The following is a 24,219-nucleotide window of genomic DNA, read 5'->3' as shown; positions in this document are numbered from 1 at the left end:
TTGGCATCACTGGTGGGCACAGGTGGGCACCAGCAGGCATCACTGATGGGGCTGCACTGATAATCAATGCACTGTTTATCAGCACAGACCCCCCCTTGTTAGGAGAGCTGCTTATTGTCTCTCTTCATGCCCTGTCAGCACAAGTAGAGAAATTCCGATAACTGACACTTCCTATTTACACTGTGATCAGCTGTGTTTGGACACAGCTGATCACGTGGTAAAGAGCCTGCGTTCTAGGCTCTTAATCCTGATCAGAGATGTGGTGTGTCCGAGTGACACACCGCACCACTAATTGCGGTGCTGTGTGCCCCCGGGGGCGCGCACAGCAGCTTGTTCTGAAGAACGTCATAAGATGTCCAGTCAGGACAAGGAAGCCCCCGTCCGGCCATCATTCTGCTATAGGCCAGACGGAAAGGGGTTAATGGAAGTGTAAGTGTCAGTTAGTATCAGTTCCTGCCAGTGTGTTTTAGGTAAGAAAAAGAAGGCTTTACATTTAGTGTCAATGTTAAGACCTGTACACACGATCAGAAAAATATCTGAAAAATACCGCTTTTGAAGTGATCATATGATAATCTGATCGTTAGTACACAGCTTTCGAGAGCCAATCACAACAGTTCATCCAATATTATCCGAAGGGGGCAAACACAAACATTTTTCTCGTACGATACCAGATAGGGCGATTTTCTTTTAATTGGTACAGTTTTCGTCCGAAAATTCGAAACAAATACAATATAATACAAAACATCAATCCCAAATTTTTGTTCTGTCGTATGAGAAGTTTTGTAACTTTAGTAACCTTCATTTTCGATATGAGATTAGCATGCAAAAAAAAAAACAGACAATCATTCTTTTGATAATCTCCTCATGTGTACCAGGCATTAGTGTCAGTGTGTTTAAGAGGTACATACAAAAAAAATAAAAAATTTGTACTATTGTTTCTTGGCCCTACTACAGGCACAAATCACACACACATTGTTTTCTTTGATAATAAAAATTGTGAGATATCCATTAAGAATTTCTCAGATAAAAGCCCAATCTTTCCAGAAAAAAAGCAAGGTATAATCCACCAGGGTACACTAAGTAGTTGCGATGATGTGTGCGGTTATACTAACACATGCAAAAGTTGCAAATTGGGTCTAGGCATTAAGGTTTGTTATGACTCTGGGAATTAAGGGGTTAATTATTAAAATTACCAATGAAAGCTCTTTGCTTTGTTTTCTGGCTTCTACTTTTGTGGCTTCCAGATGTTCTTGTGATTCTGACAAAAGCTGTCTCAGCTGCAATAAAGGAAGTCAGATACTCATATTAGCATTCATTATCCAAAGCCTTGCATAATGCTACATATAAATCACGCTCATTTGTATACAGTCCATATCCATGCACCTGTTTGCAAACACAGTTTTCAATCAGATTCTTTGCTAGCCTCATACACAAAGGCTCTATTCATGTGAATCAGCTGTATTCACCACAAAACTTATTTTTTTCTAATTGCAACATTTTATTGGAATAGGTTATTGATGTAATTCACAAAAATTATAATAATGCAAGATGATGGCTACTGTACAGTAATGCTAAAGAAGGGTTGGTGATAGAGATAGGCTCAGATGTAGAGGATGGTATCAGGCTCAGCTCATCACCAATTCACTACTGTTTTAAAAAATTTTATGTAGCAGGGCTGGGACAATATGGGGGGGCAAAAAGGGCAGGAGCCCTGGACGCCTGCAGCCATTACATCTATTGATTGGCCTAAAAAAATAAAAATAAAACGAATGCAGCCACTACATCTATTGATCGGTAAGCTGCAATTTATTACATTTTTGGTTAAACCACTTTAATGATCTGAGTAATCTCTGCCAGACTGGTCATAGTTAGTCCTGGCCTGTCCCTCTGACATGTCATTCCCAGGCCAGGAAGAGTGAGGAGCCCTGAGGTAGTGGGACAGATGTAAGGAAGGTAAATTAAACACAAACTATTTGAAAGCAGCCATCTAAAGAAAGGCATTTGATTCAATGCAATCAGACTCAGAGCGCCATTTCCTGATATGCAGCTTTTAACAGTGAACTGATTAACTCCTTGGGGGCTGTGGGCCGGAAGGGGGGGGGGTGCTGGGGGGTGAAGGGGTTAAAAAACATTGCCACTTAGATAGTAATGCAGCATGTAGGGGTTTATTAAACTGTCACCGGCCACTGCTGCATTAGTGGTCATTGACAGTAACAATTAACCCTTAGTGCTGCATTAGTGGCAAGTGACCCTCTATTAGTTAACCCTTCATGCTGCATTAGTGGTCAGTGACAGTATTAGTTAACTCTTAGTGCTGCATTAGTGGTCATTGACAGTAATAATTAACCCTTTGTGCTGCATTAGTGGCCAGTGACCCTATTAGTTAACCCTTCTTTCTGCATTAGTATTAGTTAACTCTTAGTGCTGCATTAGTGGTCAGTAACAGTATTAACCCTTTGTGCTGCATTAGTGGCCAGTGGCCGTGTTCATTAACCCCCAACACGCTTTAGTATGAAGGGGTAAAATAACTCTGCCATTGGCCCCCTAATGCAGCATTAAGGGGTTAATTAACCCTGCCACTGTGCACTAATGGGGAGAGGTATTTTATTCAGCACTGCTACTGACCATCAATACAAGAAGAAAGTTAAGGGGAAACCAATGCAGAGGGGTTTAAATAGAATAGCACCACTGACAACTAATGTAGGTATTATCATTGCAGTCAAACTGAGGGGGGAGGATACGTGCAGTTTGGTATTTTCACCAGGTATTAGGAACCAGGACAAATACGTTACTCTTGTGCAATATATTCGTGTGCTGAAAATGCATTCGATGCCCATGTTAAAATAGATGCACCAACTTTAGGAGCCAAAAGTTAACACACACACCTACATATGCAAAAGTTATTGACTGTGAAGACTGCAGTAATTGATAGACACCAGGAACCAGCAGTTTGCACATTCCCATAGCAAATTCGAGTTTCAAACATTAAAGGCCTATAACTAAATATGATAATGTGCAAGTTTCATCCAAACGCAATGCCTAACGGTTCTCTACTCCAAATTATGTATGAACCCTTATATTGTATATAGGGACAGATTTATGACCAGCTACAAGACACGTACACTTTCCACCTCTATGGAATAGGTCTGACATTCTGTGCTAGAGGTGTTCATCTGGGTCTCCAACTGTGCCTCCATTAAAGCAATGCATTCCTTGAGCTGAAATATAGAGAGAGAGACAATGACGTATTCTCTGTATTCTAACATATGGCTGCAAAATGATAAGACTGAAGAATGGAACTAAAAATTGTTCAGCATCAGTGTAGAGGCATGCAGGCACCTTAAAACACCGTATATAAACTATATGTATTTGGGGGGTGATCTGTCTTTCTTGGCCTGCTGAAGGGCTTGTTGCCCCAAACTGTAGTCAAACTAACTTTTTTGTCTGACAGACATTTAAATAAATGTTATATTTATATATATATATATATATATATATATATATATATATATATATATATATATATATATTACTGCAACCCCCTGTTTAGTTTTTTTGCTACATATTGAGCCTAAAAGGTATGGCGTGCATCAACAATAATATAGTTGCATTCTTGGAAATAAATGTATATATACATAATTATTTATTATTAATAATATATTATATATATATATATATATATATATATATATATATATATATATATATACATACACATACACATACATACATAACATACACACACATTATTTATTTTAATCGAATTGAAAATCCTTTTATTCCTTTAAAAGAGAAAAAAAAAAGCATAAAATCATCTCCAATCGGTTTTGGAAACGTCAAAAAGAACCAAGAATAGCTTTTTTTTTTTTTTTTTTGGGCCAAAGATACAGCCATTTTGAAAAAGAGTGGAGGCCCTTGTCTACACCCTTTTACAAATTAAAACCCCATTAGATCCATCGGTATACTTGGGTCTCCCCCCCACAAAGAATGCCTAGGACTGCCAAGAAAGCTACTTCTGCATATTCCTATTGTCGCCAGATGTCTAATTGCCTTATATTGGAGGTGGACACATGGACCCACAATACCCGAGTTATAATCTCGCATTTGGGAAATCAAAAAAATGGAAGTGTTTACAGCAAGAATGAATAATACTCTTGCAGTGTTTGAACAGATCCCTGGGTCGGCATGGACACTTCCTCACTAATACAGACAGGCAATCCAGCTCAGAAATGATCCTGGCTAGTTGTCGGGCTCTGTCCTGCTCATCTCCTCTTCTGGTTCACTCACATCTCAAAATGGGTCATCTATGCAGCAATACCTATGCTAGAATTTTTTGCAAGCTGCATTGAGAGATTTGTTCTACTATAATCTTTATATTAGTTTTATCATTTCAACCATGGGGCACTCTTTTTTTTTCTTGACTATCTAAATATAAACTCAATGAATGATTTGAGACCAAAAAAGAAGGGTTTTAAAAGTCCTCCTTTTCTGTGAACTCTTGTTATAATGTTGGCATAGTATAGCAACAGTGACATTTTATAATAGTAAGAGTAATAATACCTGGTCTGTGCTTTGGACGTCTAATTTCAGTCTTTCCACTGTTTCTTCTAGGGACTTTATTTGGATTTGTGACTATAGAAAAAAAGTATTAATAAAAATACATGAGCAGTGTAAAGATTTTCACAAATGAACCCATAACAACCAATAAGGCTTTCATTTACTGTACTAAGGTAAGAGAATGCATGAAAGATAATCAATAGCCTACCATTTAGACAATTAGAGGTAACTATATGTATTGCTATGTCAAAGAGGCCCAATCCAAATTAAGCAAAGTGTAAAGTGCAAAGGTGTGTAGCATCCATAGTAACCACACGTCAACTTCCTTTAGTTAGCGCAGAACTATGGCAGCTGTTGACAGACAACCAAAGTGCCCTATAATAGCCTGTGACTCCTATTTGGAAGATGTTCTTTTAAATTGTATGCCAGTGACACCAGGACAAGAAATTAGGATGTGGGGATCACGAGACTGGAAGGCACAGTCAGCAATAAAAAAAACAACATACAAAAGGTTGTAACTCTCCCATAGTCAAATGAAAATGTTTTTATTGCTGTGTCTCCTATTGAACAGGTTTCCAATCACTTCTCAACTTTCTAATTCCCTGTCACTATGACACAACCCAAGAGAAAAAGTTATTTTACTTTAATGCATTCTCTGCATTAAGGTAAAAAACCTTCTCCATGCAGCTCCACCCCCCTATACTTGAGCCTGATCTTGATCCAGTGATGTGCACGAGAGCATAGGCTCTCCCCTTCCTCATAGGCTTAGACACAGCAGCGAGAGCCATTGCCTACTATCAATCACAGCCAGTGAGGAGGGAGTGGGTGATGCGGCCAAGCTACACTTTGTGTGCAAGTGGACTTTAAAGTCTATACCTTAAAATGACAACATATTGAATGTTAATATATCTTGTACCATGTCCCCTGTCTGGTCTTTGTTTGGATGTGTCATGTCCAGACACTATTTATAAGCCATAGGGAATTCTAGGATTTTTCTTTAATGCTGCTACTTTAACCCTTCTCTACCAGGTCTGTACGTTGTACGGACCTGACAGCAGGGGGTTTCCCACACAATCTGGTGGCTGCAGCCACAGGGATTGTTTGTGAAACTGACAAGCAGACTCCTGCCTGTCGAGCTGCCGCCCGATTGCTCACACACAACCCCGGTATTGGTGCGCCCCCCCCAGCGGCATCACGCTCCCTGCCATGTTTTCCGGACTCCGCTTGCCCATCCGTGGGCCCGGGAGCGACTTGGTGGGTGCCGGGAGGTGGAAGGGAACTGCAGACACATGACTTTTTTTGTCCCTTATGTTATGAAACATATGTTAAGTAAAAAAATGTTGTTTTTCTTTGCAAAAAAATAAAGTTACACGCAAGTACATAAACCCCTCCCCCCAAAATTTTTTTGAAGCCCCCCGCATATATGAATGTAAACGCATGTGTCGGGGGCACCTACACATCTACATATCACCGGGCACGCCAGAGTGAGAGCAATAATTCTAGCACTAGACCTCTTCCGTAACACTAAACTGATACCTGTAAGGGCTTTTGAAGCGTCTCCTATAGAAAATATTGGGTACTGAAATTTGTCGCCATTTCCCGGGTGCACACAAATTTAATATTTGACACGTTGGGTATCTATTTACGCAATTCAACCTTCGCTTTTATATTTTACCAAAAGTTTTGGTAGTTTATTTTGTTTGCCCTAAAATTCACTTTAGTATGTTTTTTACTGAAATTTTGCGTGTCCTTAAAAATTTGGATCTATCACTAATTTATTCTCTAGGGTATCTGCTTTCATAAAATATATAATGTTTGGGGGTTTTGTGCAATCTTCAGGCCTAAAATGATTTTTAAACATGTTTGCAAGAAAATGCAAAAACGGCTCTGGCAGCAGAAGGGTTAAAGGAAAACCATAATGAAAAAAACATGAAGGCTGCTACTGGTGATCTCTTCTAAAAATGTCAATTTAATGCAGCTGCACTCACCTTTCTGAGTGATTCCTCAGATGCCTCTAGCTTTGCTTTCCAAACCTGCTCTTCCTCTTCAACACTCTTCTGCAGGTCCTTCAGCATCCCTTCCTAAGACAATGAAAAGTCAGAAGCCAATATTAGACCAGCGTTTACATTTTATTAAGATTATAGGGTACAGAAAAGAAAATATGTGGATGTTTTCACAAAACGATTTTACACAGTGGGGGTCGGTAATAGATGAATTTCACATAACAAGGCAGGAACACATCAGTAAATAGCTACAAACACCCTTGAAGGAATTCCTAAAGGGTGTCATGCACCCCTTAGAATTCTGTTGGGGCGCAGCACTGAAAGTGTTGGCGCTTGCGTCCGATTCATGTACCTGTCAGAGGAAGGTAAATTGTTTGGTCTCTGTTTGCGGAATGTCCAAAGTGAACACTCCTGCCTCAGTGCATTCATTCCTGCTCTCTTTCACCGAATACTGTGCCCGTTGGTCTGATAGGCCCGCCATGGAGAAGTCTTGTTCTAGTGGTGGGGGCAGCCTGGTTGGGGACTGAGAGACTAGTCTGCCATCAGGTCCGATTTGCTTTTGATTGACAGCACACAGCAGTGGGCAGATCCATAGCCATTTTTTTTCCCAATAATGGCTTTCGAATCCACCCACTGGCATGTGCCGTTAATCTAATGTAAAGTGGACCTGATGAGAAACTAGTCTCTCAGGTTCCTATTGGGCTTCGAACAATCAGTGACAAATCATTTCCCAAATGTGGGCATTTCCATAATGGGTAATGACATCACCTTTGTTTACATTTAGCTTTAAGCCAGGGAATCTCCTAGCTGACCACTAAATGGGGCATTTCCATATTTGGGTAATGCAATCACCTTTGTTTACATTTAGCTTCCCGCCAGGGAATCTCCTAGCCAACAGCTAAATGGGGCATTTCCATATTTTGGTAATGCAATCACCTTTGTTTACATTTAGCTTTCCGCCAGGGAATTTTATAGGCATCAGATAAATGGGGCATGTCCATATTTGGGTAATAAAATCACCTTTGTTTACAATTAGCTTTCTGCCAGGGAATCTCCCAGTCGACAGCTAAATGGAGCCCCGTGGGGGCATCTGCCACATACATAACAGCTTCGACCTGCACTGTACCAGCCCAGAATTGGTCTTAATTACCACCATTTTCCTAATCCTAAAGCTGGTGGTAAATTTTTAAGAATTTGTCGCTGCCATAGTGACAGATTCTTAAAGTGGTGGTAGTAAGAACTATGTGAATTTACCGTAAGCATCAGTAATGTTACCAACACTAGTACAAAGGCTTATTTGAATTAGTGACAGGCTATTTTAAATTCTCCCGATTGTATCCTAGCTTACTATCATCATACACAGGATTTCACTGCAATTTTAAAGACTTCAATGAGTGGCAAGAGGGGCCAATGGTGACATTTTGTGCCGTACAAGACAATGTCTTCCAGAGATGCTTGATTTTTGAAATGCCAAGGCTCCAGAATGTTTTCTGAGAACCACACCGGCTATTCCGAAGGTCAGGAAGGGAAGAACAAAGAATGTAAAGTCGGAGAGTAAATAGAAGAGGGAAAGAAGGGACATGGGGAAAGTCACAGTGCAGGGAGACATAGATATTTAGATGTGGAAATCCCACGCAATGGAAAATATAAGCTGGAGTTGCTGCCTACCCAGAATACTTCTAACTGTAGTGGGAAGTCAAATGTATAAAATCAGTGTGTATGGGTGGTGGCGCTACTCTGAATGTGGGGTCTGTCTCTATAATGAGCTGTACAAAATACTAGGTATACGCATAACTAAAGGCAAATAGGAATTAGAACCCCTGTTTCTTTTTTTTTTTTTTGCTTTTTGTGCCCTTGTCAGGGAGATTTGCCTCCTCTTAGTCTTTTTTACCATTATTACCAAAAGTGAAAGTAATAGAAAATTAGAAATTTTGTGTTATCCCCAGAACAGAATACGTGATAAATCTTCCAAGGGATCTGGTGACAACCAGGGATCCCCTTACTTTGGAAGGATTTACATTCACTTACTGTTTTGGCTACGGGACAGGAAGTGAAGAGAAATCTCCCCAAGGGGACATAGATAGCTAAAATAAACCAGACATGGGTTACAGCCCTTCTTTATATTATACAAAATAAAAAAGTTTTGCCTTAAGTTCTAATTATGTATGAGAAAAATGGGAATTTTGTACTTACCGTAAAATCCATTTCTCTGAGTTAATTGACGGACACAGCACTCCATAAATCATGACTACTGGGTTATATTGCCTCCTTCAGGAGTAGGACTAGGCAGAACAAAAAACACCTGGCTATGCCCATGGACTGTCCTCAGCTTGGTATATAACCCCCCGCTCTGCTCTAGGTAATAATCAGTTTAGTAGCAAGCAATATTATAAGTATCAGAACTCCATCGAGGGGTGGGTGCTATGCCCGTTGATGAACTCAGAGAAATTGATTTTACGGTATGTACAAAAATCCCGTTTCCTCTTTCATTCATCGACGGACACAGCACTCCATAAATTATAACTACTGGGACGTCAAAAAGCAGTTCCAAAGGGAAAATGAGGGGTGAGGTAATAACCCAAGGCTAAACATAAGAGCCCTTAACCAGGACACATGAGCCTTAACAGGGTCACAGGAGCCCCATCTGAAAAAAAAAAAAAAGTGTAAAGAAAGACACCCTTCAAGAGGGAACAGCCCTTCCTAAACAGCAGCCTGCAAACCTTTGCAGCCGAAAGAAGCATCCGCAGATGCCAAAGTATCTACCTTACAGAATTTTGTGAAGGAATGCACCAACAACCAAGTGGCCGCCTTGCAAACTTGCGATATTGATGCCCGATGACTGAAGGCCCAAGAAGCACTCAGCGCCTAAGTAGAATGCGCCCTGACAGGGAAAGGTAGAACCTGACCTTTAACGAAATAGGCCTGAATCACCGTCTGTCTGATCCATCTGGAGATGGTAGCCGAAGAAGTGGCCAGCCCTTTTCTTGGTCTGTTTGTAACCACAAAAATTGAGTCTGACCTCTGAAAGGACTCAGTAGCTGTCAGATGCACCCGAATTGCACCAACCACATCCAAGGTATGCAAAGCAAATTCCTTGGGATGAGCCGACCTGGGACACAAGGAAGGCAACACAATGTCTTCTTTCAAATGGAAGTCCGAGAAAATTTTTGACAGGAATAATGGACAGGGACGAAGAACCACTTTATCCCTATGTATAGGGAATGCGACAGCATAATGCCGCCAATTCAGATACCCCGCGGGTGGAGGTATTAGCCACCAAGAATGTCACCTTCTGGGATAATGTAGGCAAGGGAATCTCCCGAGTATTCTCAAATGGAGGTTTCTGGAGAACCAAAAGTACTAAATTTAAATCCCATGGTGGCAAGAGAGACCGTAGAGGTGGAGCCACATGTCAAACCTCCTGAATGAAGGTACCAACTAAAGAGTGCGTGGCTAGGGGTTGTTGAAAGAGGATTACCAGAGCAGACACCTGGTCCATGATGGTACTCAAGGCCAACTTCTGATCAACGCCCTGTTGAAGAAAGGTTAAGATCCAAGCCACAGAAAAGGATTGAGGATGAGCACCAACAAATGTAAGTTTTCTACGTACGATGGTAAATCTTGCTGGAAGACTACTTCCTCGCCTTCACCATAGTGGGGATCACTGATCCAGACAGACCTCTATATCTCAGTACCTGGCTTTCAGCAGCTAAGCCATTAGAACCAGTGGCTGTAAGACAGGATGGTAAATCAGCCCTTAGGACAACTGGTCTTCTCTGGGAGGAAGCCCCCAAGGGACGTTTATGGCCACAAGACTGATTAGCAGATCCTCGCTTTTAATAACTCGCAGGAATTGCGGAAGAAGCCTGAGCCGAGGATAATACTGGCCTACCCTGGCCCTTGGATGCTTGCGGCGTCTGCCAGAGGAACCCATGATCTCGTGATCGTATGCGACCCTGCAAGACGTTTGACCTGTGGCCAGCCTCTGTCCGTGAGGCTATGTCACGACTGACCTAGCGCGTAGCTGCGTCCTGCATGCGATTGCTGGCTGGGCTGGGGGGACCACTTGATCTAGATTATCCAGCCCGTCGCCCAGCCCGGCAGTTGATTGTAGATCTCACGAGAGAAAAAACAAGAAAGATGTAAGGAAGGAGAAAAAATTGCTAGGACCAGAGATCCCAGCCAGGAGCCTACATCCTTACTCTTGACAGATTAAAACTGATTACCTAGAGCAGAGAGGGGGGGGGGTTTAAGCTGAGGATTGCCCATGGGCGTAGCCAGGTGTTTTTTGTTCTGCCTAGTCCTACTCCTGGAGGAGGCAATATAACCCACTAGTTATGATTTATGGAGCACTGTGTCCATCAATGAACGAAAGAGAAAAGGACTCAATCGGAGATGGCAAAGTGTGAGAAAACAACAAATGAATGGTCAGCTGCTGTAAGCGCACAGCTCAAGTAGTTTTGTGCTACTTGTTCTACAGGTACAAGCTCCACATGACCTGAGAAAGTAATGATCAGACATGAAATGAAAAGAATGGGAATACACAAAGCTAATTAAGTCAATCATTCTCAGCTGATCTGGCTACGAGAAGCTGAAAATGCAGAGACTGTTGTGGGATACTACTTTTTATACATATGCATCAACCTTTTTTTTTTTTTTTTTAATTCTTTATTAGGGTAAAGTCAGAGACCTACAGTCATAGTCGCAAAGTATCTCAGGCACAGCTGAGAGTTCGAGCCAAAATATGTCACCTCCTCTTTTCTTCCTCACTTCCATTTGTTTGCAATGAGCAGTGCATGTTAGTTCCGGTCATGTGCACTGCTATATGCAACTACAAATCTCAATGCCTATAGCCCCTAGTCCATCCAAGGAAACAGCAAGAGAAAGTGGCTACAGTCTTACACACAGGACAGAGATTGGAGATTTAGAGGGGGCAGACATTTTTTTTTATTTCAAACCAAAGTTTAGTGTCACTTTAAAAGCATGCACAGCTGAAATATGAATACTTTAAAAATACAGTATAGGCTTGCATCGGCTACAATAAGACATAATAATATAACAGTTTAAATTCCGGAATGATGTGTGAATGAATAGTAGGACATAAGCAGTATTCTACATAATGTGCTAATAAGCATGATTAAAAAGACAGTACAACTCACCGTCTCAGCTAGAATGGTCCTGTACTGGTCACATTCTGCTTGCAAGGAGACCTGTGCTTCTTCTGCTTCTTTCAGTTTTAGTAATGTATCCTGAAAACCAGATGAGACATGAGAACTTAACACAAAATGTAACTGCATTTAAATTCAAAATCTTAGCAGCTAGCTCATCATAACTTGCAATTTGTCAATTGTGTGGCGAATGTGGACTCTTTAGTAAAATCCAGCATAGTGCTACAATATAGAATAGAAAAGGGGTTCTCAACCAGTGCTCCATGGAACCCTAGGGTTCCTCCAGAGATGGCAAGGGGTTCCTTGAGCAATGAACAACTTCTGCCCCTCAGATAAGTTCCCACAGACACTATTGATCTCTTTAGCTATCTGTAGATGTAATTCTTCCCAATGACCGCAAATGTAAGCAGCATTCTTTCTACGGACTATCACACTAATGTACCATGAGTTGTAGTTATAGTAATTTTTTTATCAGGGGTTCCCTGAGACCTGAAAGTTATTTCAAGGGTACCTCTATGTTGAAACTGTTGAGAAATGCTGGTACAGAGAATACATTAAAGCATTTATTGTTCAGCTTTTTGAAATTAGCAAAGTGGAGCTGGTGAAGGCAAATATAAAATCAGCTGTATTACAAAGGTTGCCAACATGTCTGAAACCTGGATTACACAATGAAGAATAGAAAATCCAAGTGTTGCCTAAATGCGGGAGGATGTGACTCAAATGGGCAAACATGCAGTTAACGAATGTCAACCCTAAAATGTAAATAAATCATTTGTGGCATTATAAATGTGTCCCATAGATTGACATTCAGCATTCATTACAAGTGTACTAGTATATGAGTACACAGACTGCTGCATTGAACTAGAAGCATAAAAATGGAAAAAAAAAAAAAAGGAAAAACAAATAGCAGAAATACGTAGTCTGCTACTGCTTACCTCCTTTTGAAAATGCTAGTTGTCTTGATTAAGTACTCTGCAAGTCTAAGGTTTGGATCAAGCATAGGGCCAGTAAACATTTTGATGGTCCACAACTGTGGGCTATCAGAGGGAATGTTTATCACATCCTTGCTTCTCAACTCATGGTTATCCATTTGGATCTTTTGTATTCATCTAAGTATTTATGAATGAGAGGGCCCTGCTATGATATTTGAGTTAAGTATTTTGATTTGCGAATCCCTCTCCAATCCATATGCTCCACTAACGTATCCTTTAGCTGCTGGTTTCATTAGTCACCATTAGGTGTTCCTTTCTCTTTATTACCCTTCATGTGGGGTTGTTGAGCCTTGTATTGTATTTTGGATTTTTTTGTTTGTTCTGTTGTGTTCGAGGAATGCCCAGAGGCTCAGTTTTGTAATTTTTCCCAATAAAACTTTAATAAAAAGAAAATATAGGGCCAGTAAAGTCTGAACTCTAGATCTGTACACTTATTCCAGGTTAGTGACTCTGAAAGCAATGAACAAGTCATCTGTTTTTTTGTAAAGATCAGCTTTAGCAGCTGCATGTTTCTTTTAGCACAGGTATCCTTTAAAGCAGGCATGTCCAACCTGCGGCCCAGAACCACAGGCAATGCGGCCCACTGCCCCCTGACAATTATTTTTTTTTTTGCTGGGGGGGAAGGAAGTAGAGTCGGGGGCACGGCCACAGCGGCTTCCAACTAACTGTAGGTAGAGGCTGCCTCGGAGCCTCTGTCAATGATAGCACATTGGTGACGTCTATCATAGGAGCCGGTCCAGGAGGCAGGACTTCGTATGACAGCGGTCACCGGGTAAGTGGGAGATCCCTGCTCTGTGTAATCCAGCGGCTCTCCTCTCTCTTCATTGCAGACTGCATTGGATGGGCACGCACTGGTGAGGCTACATTGGATGGGCACTGATCAGGCTGCATTGGCTGGGCACGCACTGGTGAAGCTGTATTGGATGGGCATGCGGGAAGGGCGCGGCGGCATTTTATTACTTATATACCTTAACTGTAGTATATATTTTATATGCGGCCTGAGAAAAAATGGATTTTTGTAAGATCTTACCGTAAAATCCTTTTCTCTTAAGCTCATTGACAGACGTAGTCTTGATTCTCAAGAGCTGGGTTATGTTGTCTCCGCAGGAGTAGGACTAGGCAGAAAGACAAAACGTTCTGGCTCCACCTTAGGGGCAGTCCCTGAGGGTATATCCTCCCTCTCTCTGCTACAGGGAATCAGTTCTGTTTAAAGCAGTACAGAGAATTTAACCCAACCCAACTCAATGATAGAGGGGCGGGTACTACGTCTGTCAATGAGCTTAAGAGAAAAGGATTTTACGGTAAGATCTTACAAAAATCCATTTTTCTCTATCGCTCATTGACAGACGTAGTCTTCTTGATTCTCAAGAGCTGGGACATCCAGAAGCAGTGCCACAAATGAGGGGTGGGATTGACAAAATCAAATCCAATCTAGAAGGCCCAACCGGTGCCAAACTAGAAGTTTTAAAGGCTCATTATAAACAAAGAATGAGACTAAAGAAAAAATTTTCCAACGGAAAAAAACCCTCGAGGTAGACCACTGGTGTCCTCAAATTGCGGCCTGCAAAACCTTGCGGCCAAACGAGGCATCAGACGATGCCATTACATCAACTTTATAATGTTTAGAAAAGGTATGCACCGACGACCAGGTAGCCGCCTTGCACACCTGGACCACTGACGCCTGATGGCGAAAGGCCCATGACGCACTAAGTGCCCGAGTGGAGTGCGCCTTAACAGGGAACGGGGGCTCCCGACCCTTAATAGAATAAGCCTGCACTACCGTCTGTCTGATCCATCTGGAAATGGTCGCGGCAGATGCAGGCAACCCCTTTTTGGGTCCATCTGGGATCACAAAAAGTGAATCCGTCTTGCGAAACGAGTCTGTCGTTTTCAAGTATACCCTGATCGCCCGGACCACATCCAAGGAGTGTAAAGCAAACTCCCGAGGATGACTGGGCTTAGGACACAGGGAAGGTAATACAATTTCTTCATTTAGATGAAATTCTGAAACCACTTTTGGTAGGAAGGATGGATTCGGACGAAGAACCACCTTATCTCTATGAACCACCAGATATGGTGAACGACAAGATAATGCGGCCAGTTCTGACACCCTGCGTGCAGAAGTAATAGCCACCAAGAAGGCCACCTTCTGGGACAACGTGGGTAGAGGAATCTCCCTAATATCTTCAAAGGGAGGTTTCTGAAGAACCGACAACACTAAATTAAGATCCCAGGGGGGTAACGGCGCGTGCACTGGCGGAGCCAGATGTCGCACCCCCTGGATGAAATTCCGCACCAAGGAATGAGTAGCCAAAGGCTTCTGAAAGAAGATGGCTAATGCTGAGACCTGACCCTTGATGGTACTCAAGGCCAGTTTCTGCTCAACCCCTTGTTGCAGAAAAGCCAATATTCGACTAATCGAATAAGACCGAGGACGGAACCCCAAAGGTTCACACCATGCAATGTAGGACTTCCATGTGCGATGATAAATCTTTCTGGAAGTCGCTTTCCTTGCTTCAACTAGAGTAGGAATAACTGAAGCTGACAAACCTTTGTCCTTCAGCACCTGGGTCTCAATAGCCAGGCCGTTAAAGCCAGCGATCGTAAAGCAGGATGGAAGATCGGTCCCTGAGACAGTAGATCCTCCCTGAGAGGAAGTCTCCACGGGACGTCCGCCACCAGTCTGACCATGTCGGCGTACCAAGCTCGACGAGGCCAGTCCGGAGCTACCAGGATTACTGGAATTCCTTCCTCCTCTATCCTGCGAAGAAGTCTTGGCAGTAACGCGAGAGGAGGGAAGGCATATATTAGCTGGTATTGCCCCCACGGGGCGATCAGTGCGTCTGCGGTTTCTGCTAGAGGATCGCGGGAGCGAGCCACGAATCTCTGAACTTTCCTGTTGAATCGTGATGCCAACAGATCCACATCCGGGGTGCCCCACCGTAGGCACAACTGGTGGAAAACGTCTGGATGGAGGGACCATTCCCCCTGATCCAGGGTCTGACGGCTGAGATAATCTGCCTGCCAATTTTCCACCCCCGGAATGAACACCGCAGAGATTGCTGGAACAAATCGTTCCGCCCAGCGAAGAATGCAAGCCACTTCTTTGGCCGCTCGGACACTCTTGGTGCCCCCCTGGTGATTGACATAAGCCACGGCCGTGGCATTGTCCGACTGGATCCGAACCGGGCTGCCCTGGAGCTGCTCGGTCCAGTGAATCAGACAAAGTCTGATCGCTCTCAGTTCCAATACATTTATTGGTAACCTGGATTCTTCCGGGGACCAAAGTCCCTGGACAGATAACTGACCGAGAATTCCTCCCCATCCGGATAGACTGGCATCCGTGGTCACTATCGTCCAATATATTGGCAGAAATGACTTTCCCTGGCTGAGCATCGGAGACCGAAGCCACCAAACCAGAGACTCTCTGGTCTGTTTGCTCAATCGTATCTGATTGTCCAGGGATTCCGGATTCCGATTCCATCTGAGAAGAATCTCTTGCTGAAGAATTCGGGTATGGGACTGGGCAAATGGGACTGCTTCGAATGAAGCCACCATCAACCCCAGAACCCTCATGCAAGTCCGAAGGGAAGACCAGTTGTTGGACAGTAACAACTGGACTGCTGATTGAATCTTTCGGAGTTTCCCTACCGGAAGAAAAACTCTTGTCCTGACTGTGTCTAGGATTAGACCCAGATATTCGAGCCTCTGGGTGGGAACCAGAAATGACTTTTGCTGGTTCACCAGCCACCCGAATTCCTGTAAAGGAATTATAGTAATTTCTATGTTTTGTAGCAAGGTCTGAGGAGACTCTGCATGAAGCAGAAGATCGTCTAGGTAACCAAGAATCGATATACCTCTTTGGCGCAGAAGTGCCAACATTGGGGCCAACACCTTTGTGAAGACCCGCGGAGCCGTGGCGAGACCGAAAGGTAACGCCACAAACTGATAGTGGTTCTCCTCTACGGAAAAGCGTAGAAACCGCTGATGTCCTGCGAAAATGGGAATGTGAAGATAGGCGTCCTTGATGTCTATGGACGCTAGGACATCCCCTGGATGCAGGAAGGCTGCTACCGTGCGAATGGACTCCATTCTGAATCTTCTTATGTTGACGAAAGAATTGAGTGCTCTTAAGTCCAGAATTGGACGTACTTTGCCCTCTTTCCTGGGTATTGTAAACAGGTTTGAATAAAACCCTTGAAACCGTTCTGTCCAAGGAACGTGGACTACCACTCCTTGTTGTAGTAGATCTGTGACTGCTCTCCGCAGATCTTCTAAACGATCTGAGGATAGTCGGATATTGGAAGGGAAGAATCGCGCCGGTGGGAGAGATCGAAACTCGATCTTGTACCCTGACCTTATGACTTCGCAAACCCATTTGTCCGGGATTCTGGAAAGCCATGGATCCGGGAACCGGCGAAGACGTCCCCCCACCCCAGTTATGGGTGGGGGCGCACCTTCAGGCTTTGGATGGTTTATCTTCAGGTCTGGAGGGGGCGGGCTTTTGCTTGCCCGACCAACGACCCCTGACGCCTCCTGCAGGAGCTTTGGAGGACTTAGTTTTTTCACCCGCTGGACGAAAAAACCTCTTGTGAGCAGAAAAAGAAGGCCCTCGTCTTTGACGAGTTCCTCTACCTTTAAAATTTTGCGGTAAAAAGGTGCTCTTTCCACCGGTGAGATCCTTAATGATCTCATCTAAGTTGGCTCCAAATAGACGCTCTCCTGAAAAGGGGATATTAGCCAATGCTTTTTTGGAACCTTGGTCGGCTAACCAACCTTTTAGCCACAGTGTACGCCTGAGAACCACTGCTGAGACTGATGCTCGCGCCATTAATGGAGTGGCGTCTAACGCCGCATCACACACAAACTGTAACCCCTGTATCATTTGTTCCAACAAATCTGATACCGCCTGAGGGACCTCTTCTAAGTCCCGGCGTAACCACTTGGTCCATTCAGTTACAGCCTGCGAAACCAGACCAATAGCTATTATAGGTCTGAAAGCTGATCCAATCAAGGAAAACATGGTGCGAGACATAGCTTCTATCTTGCGATCCACTGGATCTTTAAAAGACGGAGCGTCTTCTAAAGGAATAACCGTGGCTTTATTCAATCTAGCAATTGGTGAATCCACCACAGGTGGTTCTGTCCATTTCTTAATAAGGGTTTCCTCAAACGGATAACGCCTGTCAATGCGTTTAGAAATAGTAAAAGTGCGTTTTGGCAGACGCCATTCTTCTTCGATTGGATTGCCAAAACATTTGGGCAATGGAAAAACCTTCGCCACTTTGATGCGTTTTTTAGTCCCAAAAGGGATTTCAGTTTCAGCTATTTCCGATGGAATACCCTGTAACCTTAAGGTCTCTTGAACAGATACAATGAGTGCGTTTACCAACGCTTCCTCTCGGGCTATGGCGGATGCCGAAACATCCTCCTCACTGTCTGAAGAGACAGGACCCGAGACACCAATACCAGATGAAGTACCTGCAACTGCAGAAATAGGCTCAGAGTCTGAATCCGAGGTTTCAGATAATAAGGGGTTAGGCGGGGGTCGCTTTCTTGCGCCCTGTCCCTGACAAGCCACTTCCACCCGGGACACAAAAGTTTCCATAATAGCTGACAATGATTCAATTGTCAATGGGGTGCTGGAGGATCCCGCAGACCCCTCGAGGGGATCCGGAGGAGATACATGAGTGGCAGGGTCCATGTTAATACAGGACACCTTTGCCAGCAAAACAAAAAAACTTTTTCTTTTTTTTTTTTTTTGTGTGTCTCCCCCTAGCGCAATAGCGCCCCTCAGAGTACCTGCTTCTCGATCCCAGAGAGAGAGAGAGGGACCCCCAAGGCTCACCAACCGATGCAGTGCAGTTTCCAACCAACTGCAGTCAGCGTCTGTCTTACACAGACTGGAAGGAGCTGTTTGCTTTTTCCCGGGTAGAAGGCGTGGCTCCGCCCCCTGTGTACGCCTTCCGGCGTTCCCAGCCCTCCACGAGGTAGCTGGGCTCACAAAACATGGCCGCCCCCATAGAAGAGACATAAGACTCCAAAAACATGGCGGCCGGCGTGACCTGAGGACATACATGCATTCGGTCTACGGCAAAATGGCGGCGGACCGCCGATATCGTCTTCCCAGCACATCCACCTGCACTCTGCTAAGAGGTGATATATGGATCTACAGAGATACACTACACATAAGGTAGGATTATACCTCCTATGTCTGCTGTAATGTTACAGTCTGCTGGGTAGAGTGTTAGCTCTTGAACCAAGTCCACTTCCCACAAACACATGCTGTATTACAAGGGGGACTTGTAAGTATCAGATATATACTGACCATATATGGAGGGGCCCATAATACATACTGCCTCATAATGAGGAAAAAAGGGAACGTTTACTCACCATACCGAACCGACAGGCACCCTCTCTTCACAATACCCTCTCCACCGGGGTGGGGGTTTGTGGACGCCTCGACTCTCTGGTACCTGGCGTCCAAGCGAGACTTTTAACTCGCAAAGTCAGTCCCTTCACTGGGACTCCGTCGCGGCCGACCCAGCGCGGAGCTCTGGTCTGCACGCGCTCGTAGGCAGAAACCGGGGTGACCACTGGATCTCAACATCCAGCCCGTCGCCCGGCCCCGCATACTTACTTGAATATGTCGCGGCCGACCAAGCGCAATGCCATGGTCTGCGCGCGCTCGTAGGCCGGCTGGGGTGACCACAAGTGTCGCCCAGTCCGGCATTTTTGCTTGAAGATCTCACAGGAAAAAACACTGGAGAAAACTACCTAAAAAATGTCTTTTTCTTAAAGAAAAAAAGTCTTGCCAGGACCAAAAGATCCCAGCTAGGAACTTAGGTCCTTACTCCTGACTAGACAGAAAAAAACTGATTCCCTGTAGCAGAGAGAGGGAGGATATACCCTCAGGGACTGCCCCTAAGGTGGAGCCAGAACGTTTTGTCTTTCTGCCTAGTCCTACTCCTGCGGAGACAACATAACCCAGCTCTTGAGAATCAAGAAGACTACGTCTGTCAATGAGCGATAGAGAAATTTCTCTACACTCAATGTGGCCCAGAGAAGCCAAAAGGTTGGACACCCATGCTTTAAAGCATATCCCCAGACAAAAACTTGTTTCTGGTTTGTGATACAGTAGGGGTTTTACTGTTATGTGGCACTCTATTACAGAGATTTTCCCTCTTTCTGTTCCCTAAAAATGGGTTCACAATACAGTAAGTGATGGAAAACAGAACCTCTGACAGGGGTTCTAACCCTTCCCAACACTATCCAAAACCAGTAAAAAAAAGTTTTGGCTGGACATAAACTTTACTTCCTTCACAATCAGAAATTAGCATGTTGGTCTGCGAGTCATTGCAAATAGGGGGACTCTTTCAGGTGCCTCATGATTTTCTACTTCTCCAAAATACATACTGATTCCCGTAAAGGAAATGACAAATCCCATGAATTTTAGAGTCTTCCATCCTCATCCCACAATAATGCTGATTTTACTGTTATCTAGCAAAGCATTGCTCCTTGCTTCATTGTCAAGAGCGTTGTTAAAAAAAAACACTTACAGAAGAGTCTGTCTGGTCTGCCGGCTGGCTCAGCTGCTTCAATAAGTCGGATGATTTTTCTCTGAACTCCTGAAGCCACTCACTGTACAGCTGTAAGCGGAAAGACAACAGTCAGTAACAATCAATACATCCTGCCTCTTCATGAAACAAGCTTATTTAGTAAAGCTGGCCATACACAGAGTGAATTTCAGCCAGTTAATGATGAACCATACCTGGTGTGACTCCACAGTAACTTGTGGGAACAGTGACATTAGTGTTTCTTGCGTGTGACTCTGAACTCCGCTGAGCTGCTGTGCCAGTTCATCCTGGAAAGAAAACACACATTCCAGGAATTGTAGAAGCACAAACTAATTTTGTCAAACAAAATGAGGCTGATGATAGCAATAGCATAAAATTAGGCAAAATTTTAAATTATCCTAATGATCTTAGGCAAGAAATATAAATGCAAAAAAAAAAAAAAAACACAATAGCATCAGGTGGGTAGTATAGTATGGAGCTTGAAGTGATCTCAAGCAAGGCAACACGGCAAGTTCACTCAACTGATCCTTCTCAGCCATACAGCTGCACATAATCACCTTTGCTAGATTTACACTCCGTTGAGTCATTTAAGCTTACCATAGATAGATCAAAATTTGGCTGGTTCAGCAGGAAGCAGCCGAATTTCCATCCATCTATAGGCAGGCTTCAGTACAATCAGCCTGTCTTTTTTTTCCTTCGATCACTGCCAGAGGCCATAGCTGCCAGCAGTGATCATTGCATTCTGACAGCTGGGAAACTTCCTGCTGTCAGAATACAATAGCACAGCAGAAATGATTCCCCCATCAACAATGACTGTGTTAAAGGTGAATCACGCTATTTTCTTTCCTTCAACCTCTGGTTGAAAGAAAGAAAATTGCATAATTTATGCCTAAGAATGAAGATTTAGCACTATGTAAGCTCTAAGGCATGACTGGTAGCTTTCTCAGGGCAAAGGACTCTTTTTCTTCTTCCTGGTTGACAGTGCTGGGTGCCTAAGCAGCCAATCACCAAGCATCAGTGCTGTAACATGGGAGGGAGGCGAGTTAGTCCTATGCTCCCTATAGCTGAAAGTACCAAGTATTTTTCTTCTCTCTCAGTACCTGAATAGAGAAGCAAGGAAAAAAAGAATAGCAAGTATGTGCTGCTAAGCAGGTTGCCCTACATTGGCAAAGCAAAGGTTTATAAAGACAATCTACAGTCTTTTTGAAGAAAATCTGCGGATTCAGCCAAACATTTGAATGACATGGACCGGTCATCTGCCTGCTCAACAGGGATCAGTAGACAGATCTCCAACTGAGCAGGCAGATCCCCTTGAAGGATCTTGCCCCCTGTAAAATGGGCCTAAAACCTATAAGCTAATTGGTTACTATGTTACCAGATTGTGTGCACCAGTTTTTGTAAATCTACCCCAATATGTTGTTAGTTTTCTTTCGCTCCATAGAAATTGCCTGCTTTAAGGCTTCAGTTTGTCCTACTGAAAATCTGGCCTGAGCAGTCTGATAAGGGACAGTCACCAATATGAGTTTCGGCTCATGCAATATTTTACATTTACCCCACAAAAAAAAAAAATAAAGAAGAAGGAATGAAGAAAGGTAGTATACAAAACCACTCTACAACATTATACATATTTATATAGTTTATTACACACATTAAACAGCACCGTAGATCCAAACTTCACCCTAAAACAAAAAGTTTTATTATTCTAAAAATACTCCTGAAGAGGGGTTATTAAAATTACAGTAAGCGAAAGTGATGTTCCTAACCTAGAGCCACATTGGACCTACTTGGATGATAATTAAAGAACCTTCAGGAGAGCGCATGCGAGGGCGGCCGGAGCGGATGCAAGTCTGAACCACTCTGCACACTCCCGGCACAAAAAACAGCCTACATTAGGGGCCCTCTTCCCCTGCTTGCTCCAGTACAGTGGTGGGTCAGCGGGTAGACAACACGGAGACCTGCTCCATTTCATCCCAGTCATCGGGGAAGATACATAGCAACTCCCGCTACCCGCCTCGTGCATCTGGAAAAGGACCCAAGATGGTGACCGGCGCCAGCTCCACACATGCAGGAAGGGGGCAGCTGCAGCCACAGCCTCAGAGGGACAAAGTGAAGCTCCCTGGCTCAGGGACACGCAACAAAGATTCCCCCAAAGTCCATCCGTCCTCAGGTGAGCCAGCTGACCTTTCCTATGCTCGTTCCAGCCCTGCCAGATCCCCCTCACAATCCCCTATGCAATCTCCAGGTAATGCCTCCTACACCTTCTCTGCTCTGGACAGGGACATGGCAGACATCTTCCTCAGCCAAACTAGTGGACAGGACGCAAATGCTGATAGCCCTGAGGGGTCTCCAGCTGCTCTACCTGCACGATTACCATATTCTCCTGACATTATTCTTCTTGCCCGCCTTGCCGAGTGTATTGGAGAAAGCTACCACTAAATTAATCTCAGATTTAAAACAAGATTTCCAGGCATTGGGATGTCTCCTGGACAGCTTTGAATCTACAGTTGATGATACTGTCCACAGAGTGGTGCAAAATTCCTCTGTGATCACTGATCTTCAGGATCGCCTAGAAGAAGCCAACGCTACAATTGATTATGTTGAAAATAGTGCCAGGCGGTAAAATTTCCATATACGGGGACTGCCAGAACCGGTTAGAGATCTCACTTCTATCACTTACTCTGATGCAATATGCTATACCGGATATTGACGAAATCCATATGGAGACTGACCGCATTCCCAGGGCCTTAGTTCCCCCAAAACCTGACGGGCCCCCTAGAGATGTGATTGTGAAACCCCATTCCTACAGAGTCAAGGAAGCAGTCATGCGGTATGCTAAGGAGCGTACCGATCGGAAAATCGAAGGCTATAAAATCCAGATTTTTGCAGACAACTCACAAGCTACTATTCAAAAATGGAGAGCGTTCAAACCCTTACTTTCTTCACTGGTTCAACATGACATTTGTTACCGATGGAACTATTCTTTTCGGTTACAATTCACCTATAATGGCAGATCTTATTCCTTCTCTACTTTTGCTGATGCTGAAAAAATTCTGCTGAAGTTGGGATTCATCTCTCACAGTCCATCATCTCTGTATCAACCAAGATTCAGCGATCCCCCTCCTCCGCTTTAACCTTTTTGGTCCTCTCCATCATCAACGAAAGCTGCAAATCCACGCCGAGTCACCTGAGAATTTCCTGAAGGACGGCAGCTGACTTTCTATGGTGGTGGCTTCTCAGTGTTCCTTTTACAGGACATTAGCTGCTACTTCTGTTTGGTTACTGTTCTTTATGTGTCTTAAACCTGGTGTTTTTATTCCCTTGGGACCTCAGACCTTGGTCTGCAGATTTACGTCTTTAGTTCTGCACCATGTACTGGGCATAGCTCCAGTCAGTGGGAGGGGTGAAACGCGTAGGCAGAGGGGCACACACATTCCCCCTCAGGGTCTTCCACCTGTGTCTACACCAGCTATGTCGGCAGCATTGCCAGTAATATCATATTGTATGCAGCTATCTTTCTTCAATTGAGGACCCATGGTGGGCAGCATAAACACAAGAGAGCAGCGAGTTCTGGAGGACTTTCATGGAGCTCAATTACCAGGGCACAGCTGAGAGAAAAATACACTGGATTGGAGTGCCTCAGCAGAAATCCAAAAGAAACAAGGGCCTCATCTCCTTGAATACAGTGTTTAAATGGATGTGTTAACCCTTTGCTAATGAAATCACTTTTCCGTTAATGTAAATGGTCGGTAGATCTGAGATCTCTCATGAGCCACATTCCCCCATAAGGTTAACAGTTTCCAAATATCAGCCTCTACTCAGTATCTGGGGAGAAGAAGTTAATGTGAGAACAGATCAGGAAATCGGAATCAGGTCGGGAGAAACAGCTCGATCCCCACATCCGATACATTTCTTTCACTAATAC

At 43.9% G+C, this 24,219-nt stretch overlaps 1 protein-coding gene across 3 annotated transcripts in view; it reads right to left on the bottom strand.

Moving 5' to 3' along the window:
- The window catches only part of RRBP1 (ribosome binding protein 1), a 92,771-nt gene that overhangs the window by 12,561 nt on the left and 55,991 nt on the right, over positions 1-24,219 (bottom strand). For all 3 annotated transcript variants that reach the window (XM_082249231.1, XM_082249233.1, XM_082249232.1), the window contains 7 exons: positions 20,492-20,584; positions 20,280-20,369; positions 11,720-11,809; positions 6,546-6,638; positions 4,561-4,632; positions 3,123-3,218; positions 1,194-1,277 (listed from right to left, as the gene is read on the bottom strand). In XM_082249231.1, the coding sequence (XP_082105357.1) occupies positions 1,194-1,277; positions 3,123-3,218; positions 4,561-4,632; positions 6,546-6,638; positions 11,720-11,809; positions 20,280-20,369; positions 20,492-20,584 (618 nt within the window). The remainder of the gene's footprint in view (positions 1-1,193; positions 1,278-3,122; positions 3,219-4,560; positions 4,633-6,545; positions 6,639-11,719; positions 11,810-20,279; positions 20,370-20,491; positions 20,585-24,219) is intronic.

The sequence above is a fragment of the Pelophylax lessonae genome (genome assembly GCF_965119305.1).
Source record: "Pelophylax lessonae genome assembly, chromosome: 3".
Taxonomy (NCBI): Eukaryota; Metazoa; Chordata; class Amphibia; order Anura; family Ranidae; genus Pelophylax; species Pelophylax lessonae.
Note: the sequence above shows the minus strand (reverse complement) of the source record. Positions and strands in the feature narration are given on the sequence as shown.